A 10,047-nucleotide genomic window follows, 5' to 3' on the forward strand; every position below is an offset into this window, starting at 1 on the left:
CAGTTTGCGCTTTTAGAAGAACAAGTTTTCAAAACCAGAAAACCATCTAGAACAAAACCGCACCATTTCCTTAGCTGTCAAATATGGTCTTCATATATGAAAAGACTGCTTCTGCGGGGTGGAGGAAGCAGGTAAAAGGAACAAAAGCAAAGCTGGCAAATATTTAGGCTGCTTGAAGGATTTCTTCGTGTAGGACTAGTTGAAAGAAACCAGCTCTAAGCTAAACCAGACACAAATGAATTAACGGTTGATTTATCCCAAACTTCATTTGGGCAAAAAGCAATGTTTTCCTATTTATAGAATAAAGGGGCAGGGGTGAAGCTGTAGGTTATGTACACAAAGTGGTGAAATGTCATGAAGTGTGGAAAAGTAGGTAGCAGGTCACAGAGCAGTTCATATGGTTACTTAATCAATACAAGTATTTCCTAGGAAAGGAGGGTTTAGGCCATGCACGCAGAATGGGGAGCCAGAGTATTGTAGCACTGAGCATGATTTGATAGTGAAACGGTTAACTGCAGGTTCCCGACACAGTGCTGGAACTCAAAATGAGACAAGGTCATGGTGTTTCTAAAGGGGGAGGGGAGTTAGTTGGGTTGTAGAATACTGGGTTTCTGATTTCAGTGTGGGAAATCCTTATAGGAAGTACATAAAGTGATCTTCAAAGGCTTAAATAAAATAGGCAAAGATTAATTAAAAGTTTGCTAAATAAAAGTGTATTAAAAACCTATGACTGGAAACACAGACTAGACTGGAAAAAGGCATAACTTTAAAACAAAATTATTAAATACTGGAGCAACTCTACTTTGGCCATTGTGGGTATTCCTTTGCTCAGTGCTTGTGTAGATTATGGTGGGAGCCCAAACTGAAATTTGAGCTTGAAGCTGTAAATTGTGAGATTCTGCAGTTGCTGGGATGCCAGGCTTTGTGATTGTTCTGGTTATTTCTGGACTTAAGCTCTGTGAAAATGAGACAGTTGCTGCTCTTCGTTATGCACATCTTGTTCTCAGAATAGTTACATTGGCGCAACTGCCCACGTTCAAACACTGGTGTAATCCTAAAGTAGAATCTTTATCATTCTGGTAAACTGATGGGAAGCAATTCTAAGGCATGAAGCAATGGAGTGTTCTGAAGCAATGGACAGCGAAGCTTAAGGTTTAGGATGGTGTGTTGTCTTTTCTTCAGACGCAGTATTCATTTAAAGAAGTGTTTGGCACCCTTGTTGTTCAGAAGGAGCTTTTTGATGTGGTGGCTAAACCTCTAGTGGAAGATCTCATTCGTGGGAAAAATGGTAAGCAAGTACTTGTTGTCTACCGCTTTTCTGTGCGTCTACCATGCAGTTTCTTAGATTGCTGTGATTTCATACGTCTCAAGGTTTCTTAGCTTGTCCAGGTAAAAACATGTATACCCTGTTTGCCATGAAAATAGCATCAACATCCTTGGAAGTTCTTCTTGCCTTTCGTTACTTCTAAAACGATTTACCTTTGTTACGATGTGCACGGTACTTGTGTCAAGGTCTAATCTTTTTGTACACCATTAACTGGAGAAGCTTTTTTTTTTCTGCACAAAGGGATGACTTATCCACCTAAAGACCAACTACAAAAATCAATTTGTAGGGCTTGATCTCCTGGGCACGGTTTGATATCATGGTGCTGGTCCTTGAGGTATCTGGCTTATGTCAGACTCCTCAGTAACAGTCATAACAAATCAGCCCTCTACACCTGGGACTTAGTGCCTTCCTTCTGTTTTGGATGGAATGCAAAATGCACTCTCCCCAGAGAGGATGATAGGTGCTGTCAGCGGTAGTTGAAGTTGCTATCAATGAGCGATGCGAACACTAGTGATGATAGCGGCTTTTGATGTACTGGAATAGTTTACTATTAATTCTTCAAAAGGAGTCATTGTTTTTTCCCCAATACATTTGACCTGGGAAAGACAAGATGGGTAATTATAACTGAGCTTGCTTTTTTTTTTTTTTTTTTTGAGACAGCAAGCATGATTACATAGCTTTCCTGTCCCTCCTAGGTCTTCTTTTTACATACGGCGTGACAGGCAGTGGGAAAACACACACCATGACAGGATCTCCTGGTGATGGAGGACTTCTCCCACGGTGTTTGGATATGATCTTCAACAGCATAGGACCATTCCAGGCCAAGCGATTTGTGAGTAGTTTTGTGCTGAATTCTCCACACTGTTGCTTGCAACAGCCTAAAAACACGAGATAAAATGTTCTGTTTGAAGTCTTTATCTCCTGTCCAGTCATGTGACTGGAGCACTTTAAAAAGAAAACCAACCAAAAAGAACTCACTCTCTTGAGATTAGAAGAGTAAGGCCAGGGAGGCAGGTGTAGTAGCTAGGACAGACATTTCACAAAGATGTACGGTCTGGCTGTCCTTATAAATGTTGCTCATTCTTTAACTTTTTTAAAAACAATAGAAAAGAGGAAGCTTTCTGAGTTATGGAGTGAGATCTAGGCAGAAGATACAAAAGCCACAGGAAACCATATCTAAAATAATATAGGAGATATGAGGCTTTCCTTGTGGTCAAACGCCTCTGGATTTTTTGGTATATAAATATATTTGAAATAATAGTAGAAGTCTTTTCCTTGGTAGTGTGCTAGCTTGGGAGCTTTTGTGAAATACATTTATCTTGGAAATATCTGTTTTCTGTCAGGTCTGCTTCTCATTAGCCAACAGATCGAGTGTTAGTGAGGGACACGGTATTTGCTGTTTGCCAGACAGCTTGATCAAATAATTTGTTTTGGCCAACACCTTCTGCTCTCTAGTGTTTGTCATTATATTGTCTAAACATACTCACTGCTCAGGTTTTTAAGCTTGATGACAAGAATGGTGTGGATGTTCAGTGTGAAGTAGATGCTCTATTAGAGCGCCAGAAAAGAGATGCCATGCCTGTGCCAAAAACTCCATCTGGCAAGTAAGTAACTATTGTAACATGCAGAATGAATTTAGTTAATACATATGTTACTCTGTTATTGTGGTTTTAACTTACCTTGGTCTCTTTATCCTTTCCTTGGAAAAAAGAAAGAAAAATATTAATGGAAAGTTAGTGTATTTCATGTTGTTTGAGCAATTGCATAATTAAGTATTTAGATTAGAAGACTTAGAATCACGCAATCTACTTCTTGTGCCTGTTAACCCATGAGTGAAATACTGTGACTGTACCAAGTAGGAATATTGTGAAGTTAAACTTGGGGATACTGTGCGAAATAGTGAAATTGCTGAATGGAGGGTAGAAATGTTAACTGTCCAGGAATTTTGCAAGGCATTTCTTACTGCAGCAGAGTACAGCAGTGTCAGATGAAAGTTTTTCTGCTTAAACTTTTCAGAGTGCTTTTTTTAATGTAATGTGACTGAATGTGTTGTCATTAGTTGCTAGTATGAGCATTTTCATACTCAAATCATGCTTTCTGTCAGTAGGCTAGCTATTTAACTGTGTAGTTGCTGTCAGACACGTTAGCTGGCTCTGGATGCTTCACTACAATCACTTACTGTTTGTGTTCAACAGGCGACAAATAGATCCAGAATTTGCCGATATGATCAATGTGCAAGATCACTGCAAAGTGGAAGAAGTTGATGAAGATAATGTCTACAGTGTCTTTGTCTCCTATATTGAGATCTACAACAACTACATATATGACCTCTTGGAGGAAGCTCCCTTTGAACCTATAAAACCAAAGTTAGTTTTATGAATACTATTATTCCTACTTTAGTTATGCTTTTGCAGAAACTGCAATATGTCTTTGTGGCTGTAGTTTTGGCGAGTCTGGCTCAATTCATGGGAATCACTTAAAAAAATCACGTGAAAAAGGTGATGGCAAAGGAGTCCAGACAATAGTGTGCCAAGTACTGATGGTTGTTCTGTTGCTGCTAAGATTTGGTGCTCCCTTCCTCATTATAATAGGGGATTAATAAGCAAATATTTAATTTATTAGGCAGTGTGTTGTGTCCTGCTGAGATTCTAAGTCTAATCATGCCATTCTGTGAGTACTGTTCCTAGCAAGTGACAGCAACTTGATGAGTAAGCCATTCCACGGCTGACCTTTTTTTTTTTTTCCTGGAAACAATGTATTGGGCAAAAGTTCCTATTTTGTTGTTGCTTTATAGTTAATGCAAATTTGCATATTATTTCACTTGATGCCAGTAATTTCCGTAAAAACAAAAATGAATTGTCTCATAAATGAAATTCTGGGTATTTTTTGGAAAGGTCTATACTTGGCTGATATCTAAAATTGGTAAATCTTGAGACTGTCAGAAAAAACAATCTGCAAATCAGACTCTGAATATATATATATTTTTTTAAATTCTAAATCCATTAAAGAAAACCCTATGCTTGTCCATCGGTACATGTGTTAATGAAAGTCGGTTGATTTACAAAAATTAACTAGAGCAAAACATGCTGTGTCTCTGAAACAAAAAGATCTATCTCCAGGGTACTGATTTAAAAGGGTTTGAATGTCTGTGAATGCGTTTTAAAGAAGAATAAAATTATTTGGTTTAGTATTGTGCTTATGTCCAAAAATGAGCCTACAAAGAATCTTGGATTATTTCTATTTATGGAAACTACAGTGTGTTATATATGAAAAGATTTTAGACACAAGCTGAATAACTTAATATTTTTTTTTAACCCTGTTTTTTTGGTAGGTGGAACAATTGCAACACTCCTGTGCGAAATGGTGACTTTATGTATGTGCATAAGCATATTATTTCCAATACTGAAAAGTGAAATTTTCTTTTAGTAGAAGCAGAAAATAAACTCGGACTGATTCCCTATCTCTTCTTGCTTTACTAGTGAATATAGAACGCTGTTGAAGCTATCTTGCTTCTGTGTGCATGTAGAAAAACAGTAGCTGCCATCCAAACCCATGATTTCCAGTAAGAATTGCAATTAAATGTAGCTTCTAAATTAAAACAGTAGCTGAAGTATAACTAATCTTGGCTGAATGTGCGTCCATGTACTTGTACTTCCGCTTCCATCTGCTGTATGGATAATTGACATATTCAGTCTGAATTTTGTACTTGAACAGAAGAAAATTTGCATGACACAATGTATTGTTGTACAGAAAACTCCACTCAATTTTAATGTTTGTGTTTGTTTTTATTTCCTCTGTCCTTAAGACCTCCACAGTCCAAAATACTTCGTGAGGACCAGAACCACAACATGTATGTCACAGGATGCACAGAAGTAGAGGTGAAATCTACAGAAGAAGCTTTTGAAGTGTTTTGGAGAGGTAAATCTTAGAATATAAATTCTTAAATTCGGTACAGATGTGTAATCCTTTACACTGTCATGCTGAAAACAGAATTGGCTTTGCCAGGTGGCAAGTCTGTTAAATAAAACAGATGTTTGGAGAGATTGTTTTTGTTCTTCTAAACAGGTCAAAAGAAGAGGCGTATTGCAAACACTCAGCTGAATCGAGAATCTAGTCGCTCTCACAGTGTTTTTATAATAAAGTTGGCTCAGGCACCCCTGGATGCAGATGGAGATAATGTGCTACAGGTGAATTCTGTGGCATGCTGTTAAAGGAGAACTCTGTGTGTGTGTGTGTGCATGTATTTGTAAGTTAGAAAAGGTGGTGGACCTTGCAGCGTGGCCTACCGAAAGAGTTATGTGTCTTGAGTGCTAGGAATTTAATTTTGAAGGAAATCAAAATTATTAAATTTTGAGTCTTTGACAGACTTAAGTCTCCGTTTTGTAATGAAAGTAGGGCGTGAAAATGGAGTGAGGCTGCTTATTCCTTTGGTTTTTACCTATGCTTCTTTTGAGCAAAAACTGTTAAGAATCGAAAACTCGGAGGATTTGAAGGAGCACAGTTGTTATGTCTATCTTGTGGCCCAAGGCAGATGGGATCTGCTAAGCTTATTCACAGAAAAGCTAGTGGTGCACAGCTGCTTGCATTAAGGGCTATATAAATACCCTCAGACTTTATTTAAAGGCACAACACATTCTTTTTAAGTGTGCATGCTGGTTTAGGCTTGAGGGGTGGGGTGTTCCTCCCCACCCTGTTAGAAAGAATATAGAGCTAATTGCTTGCATAACGTAATTTGTTTTCTATAATAGGAGAAAGAACAGATCATTTTAAGCCAACTGTCTTTGGTTGATCTGGCTGGAAGTGAAAGAACTAATAGAACAAAAGCTGAAGGGAACAGGTTGCGAGAAGCAGGTGTGTACTGCCTTTGGACAGCCTGGCAATTTTATGTGCTAATATATGCTCGTATTGGTCTTGTCTCCTAGTAAAGACATCATAGGAAGAGTTGAAATGTTCTGTTATGATGTTCAGCTGTCTTATTTGATGACTATAAATCCTCCAGTTTGGAAACCAGAAGTTTTTAGTAGCACTTATTCTGATACTTCAATTAATTAGAGCAGTTATCTGTAACAAATATAACTTAAGTCCAGGCAGTTTATTCTTAAGTGAACTGCTAATTAATTTGGGAACACGATCCAAATAGCTGCTTACAGAGTTTTTTATCTTGTGGTTCATTTTTGTTTTGTTTTGTTTTTTTTTTTAAGGTAATATTAATCAGTCACTAATGACATTAAGAACATGTATTGAAGTTCTACGGGAAAACCAGATGTATGGAACAAATAAGGTACGCAACCCATTATCTAATTATCTTTTGATTTGATGGCGATCTGGTGTAATGAAAGCTTACTAGATCTTTCATGTACTTTATTTTAAGATGGTTCCGTACAGAGATTCCAAACTGACTCATCTCTTCAAGAACTATTTTGATGGTGAAGGAAAAGTGCGTATGATTGTGTGCGTTAACCCTAAAGCTGAGGACTACGAGGAAAGCTTGGTAACTTCCTTGCAGATCTTACCTCATTCCCCCCCCCTCTTTCCCCCCTCCCCCCCCCGCCATGTTAAAAAAAATTGTACTTCTTTAGCAGTTGAGAGGAATGATGATTTTTGTTGCTTGGGCACTTCAGGTAGTCAAATACGATATTGTAAGGGCAAATGTGCCCTCCAAGTCTTATTTTTCCTCTTAAAAATTACAACTGCTACTTGCTTGTAAAATAGGAAAGGTTTCTTTTATTTACCGATAAGCGATAGCCATGTTTAGGTGCTTAATCCCTACTATGACAGTGCTTGCAAAAACTTCAGCTATCTGCACAGTCGCTTTCATGGTTCCTTGGGGGCTGCGGTCAGGGAGGTGTTACTGGGAAGGTTTCTGGATGCTCTGCTTCAGAATCGGAAGCGATCTAGTTGGGAACTACTTGAGATTATAGCTTGATAATGTCTCCTCTAATACTTGTACTGTCCTAAAGTATCACTTTCAAACTTACGTTGGACTGCTTCTGGCTAGTTTTGTTGTTAAACTTTCTTCTGTTCTTTCGTAGCAAGTCATGCGCTTTGCAGAAATGACCCAGGAAGTTGAAGTTGCAAGACCTGTTGATAGACCGCTCTGTGGTTTAACGCCAGGACGGCGCTTTAGGAATCAGGCCTTCAGAGAGGAACTCTCACGGAAATTGGAGATGCGGGGTGGCCCAATAAATGGAGGTAAATACTGGAATGCTAGGTGATTACAGCACAGTTTTTTTTCTGTTAGGACTTGAAAGCTATTTTAAAACAAATTGTTTGAGCCTTGGAAGTGCGAAAGGAACTTCAGTTAACTGTTAGTTCTGAGCCTTCTCTGCAATAGGTACTGCTCTTTCCATACTGCAGTGCTACTTGTAGTATAAACCCAGTTATTGTGTAAGTCTCCAAGTAATTCTTTGTTACTGGTGGTGAGTGAATTCATGGTCCCGTTATTGCAGCTCCTGAAAGGAAATGGTGCTGAGGATGATACTTTGGTTTTGTACGCTTAGGACCTACTTTAGAAATCGGGAGTTGCCTGGAAGTATTATAAGTCGATGAATCGGGAGTGTCACATTTGATCTTAACACTGTTATCTCTTCTGAAAACTTCTGGTTCTCATTAATTATTCTAAGCTCTGTCTGCTTCCTGATACTGTGAAATGAATGATCTGGGGCTGTGCATTGTCAAATGGAATTTTTCTGTTCTGTAGCTTGCTGACAGACTTTCTTGGCTTTAAATCTTACAGAAACAGAAGAGCAATCTGTTTCAGAAATGTTTTTGCAGAACTTTCCTCCGTTGCCTTCGTGTGAGCTATTGGATGTTAATGATGATCAAACACTTCCAAAGCTTATTGAAGTCCTGGAAAAACGCCATAAACTACGACAAATGTTGTCAGAGGAGTTTGCCAAAAACGGTAAGAGTGTGAATATCAGTGTGGAGCTAGGTTTTTGGCGCCCTTAATACTACTCAAGGGATCTCTTCTGTACCAACATGAAATAAGTATCTTGTCTAGACTGATCATTTAAAAAGCCTTTTTTGAGGTAATGAAATAGCTGGTAGTGTTAAATTGGTAGGAGAAAAACAGAACCGCTTTGAATATTATGGAGATACAGTGACAAAATATATTGATTCTCTTGCAGTGCTTGCATTTAAAACAATGCTGCAAGAATTTGACTCCAGTGTTGTATCCAAGGAGAACTATATTCAAGGAAAACTGTCTGAAAAAGAGAAAACAATAGCAGGACAGAAAACAGAGCTAGAACGCCTGGAGAAGAAAATTAAAACTTTGGAATACAAGGTCAGTTTTTCCGTTATCTAAAGCTAAGCACCAAACGCATCTTCTGTGTACCGTTTGGCAAGTGTCTTGGTATCAGAAGTTGCTTGCATGATGGATATTAGAAACAAGATTTAAAGTATTTTGTGGGGAACTTTACTGAACACTTTTAGCTTTTTGGCTTGCTTATGAGGTGAGGCTTTTCTTACTAAATTAAGATGGATAACTTACAAGAAAGTTGTAAAAAATCTCTGAAACTTTTTGGAGTGTGGACTATTTATCTGGGTATGTTTGTATAACAGCTACTATATTCTATTATATGTTAACAGTCAAATGTAACTAGCGATTCTGGGCTTTGATGGTTGTGCTTCTAAGAAGCATAGCCATGTCCTTCCTCTCTTCCTCCAGATTGAGATTTTGGAGAAAACTGCGACAATTTATGAAGAAGACAAGCGTAATCTTCAGCAAGAGCTAGAAAGCAAGAGCCAGAAATTACAACGTCAGGCTTCTGACAAGCGTAGGTTGGAGGCACGATTGCAAGGCATGGTGGCAGAAACAACCATGAAATGGGAGAAAGACATAGCCATGTCCTTCCTCTCTTCCTCCAGATTGAGATTTTGGAGAAAACTGCGACAATTTATGAAGAAGACAAGCGTAATCTTCAGCAAGAGCTAGAAAGCAAGAGCCAGAAATTACAACGTCAGGCTTCTGACAAGCGTAGGTTGGAGGCACGATTGCAAGGCATGGTGGCAGAAACAACCATGAAATGGGAGAAAGAGATGTAACAGAGCGATGCCGGGGGGTGGGGGGGAGCTGGGCGGCTTGTTTTTGTGAGGGTTTTTATATAGCAGTAGCATTAAGAATGGAGATATGTTTGGCTTGTAATTATGGACTCAAACAGACATTTTGAACTTAACTTTTATAAATGTAGTTAGGTACGATAAATTCCTCAAGGACTTTTGATGCAACTAGAGCAGCTCTCAAGCACTGTGTCACTTCATTTCAATATCTAGAATTTGTTCTTTTGGGTTTGTGGCACTCTAAGGAGTGATTCTCTTGTTCTGTCGGTTGTCAGTAGAAGCCTCATGTCAGAATTTCCCCTTTATCCTCATGTAAACTCTTGCTCAGCTATGCACTTGACAAGCAATAAGGAAAGGAAATCTGAGGGATTAACTTTTACTACTGCAGGATTGTTTATTACTTCAGGATCATTGATAGAACATATTTCCATTTGTCATAACTTAGGAAGCAAAATGCTTATGCCATTAAACATGGTATTATTTTATAATCTGGAAAGTCTTTAGCTTGATATGTCATTATTTCCAATAGCTTGTATCTCAGTGGGGAAGAATTTAATTCCATGTGGAATATGCAATTCCCTTTAAACTTTCAGCACAATTACTTGTGCTTTCATTTAAGGTACTTCATGCTTTTCCTCACTTGTCTTTGTAGGAGC

The 10,047-nt window shown here is 38.4% G+C and overlaps 1 protein-coding gene across 1 annotated transcript in view; it reads left to right on the forward strand.

Annotated features, from left to right (window-relative positions):
- The window catches only part of KIF23 (kinesin family member 23), a gene marked incomplete at both ends in the record, with an annotated part of 15,101 nt that overhangs the window by 269 nt on the left and 4,785 nt on the right, over positions 1 to 10,047 (forward strand). Inside the window, 14 exons of the mRNA XM_009709109.1 lie at positions 1,183 to 1,288; positions 2,023 to 2,159; positions 2,822 to 2,931; positions 3,523 to 3,693; positions 4,659 to 4,700; positions 5,133 to 5,245; positions 5,393 to 5,514; positions 6,076 to 6,178; positions 6,529 to 6,608; positions 6,699 to 6,818; positions 7,360 to 7,519; positions 8,064 to 8,231; positions 8,458 to 8,615; positions 9,200 to 9,372. Of these exons, the coding sequence (XP_009707411.1) occupies positions 1,183 to 1,288; positions 2,023 to 2,159; positions 2,822 to 2,931; positions 3,523 to 3,693; positions 4,659 to 4,700; positions 5,133 to 5,245; positions 5,393 to 5,514; positions 6,076 to 6,178; positions 6,529 to 6,608; positions 6,699 to 6,818; positions 7,360 to 7,519; positions 8,064 to 8,231; positions 8,458 to 8,615; positions 9,200 to 9,372 (1,763 nt within the window). The remainder of the gene's footprint in view (positions 1 to 1,182; positions 1,289 to 2,022; positions 2,160 to 2,821; positions 2,932 to 3,522; positions 3,694 to 4,658; positions 4,701 to 5,132; positions 5,246 to 5,392; positions 5,515 to 6,075; positions 6,179 to 6,528; positions 6,609 to 6,698; positions 6,819 to 7,359; positions 7,520 to 8,063; positions 8,232 to 8,457; positions 8,616 to 9,199; positions 9,373 to 10,047) is intronic.

Source organism: Cariama cristata, unplaced genomic scaffold (assembly GCF_000690535.1).
Source record: "Cariama cristata isolate BGI_N322 unplaced genomic scaffold, ASM69053v1 scaffold23011, whole genome shotgun sequence".
NCBI lineage: Eukaryota > Metazoa > Chordata > Aves > Cariamiformes > Cariamidae > Cariama > Cariama cristata.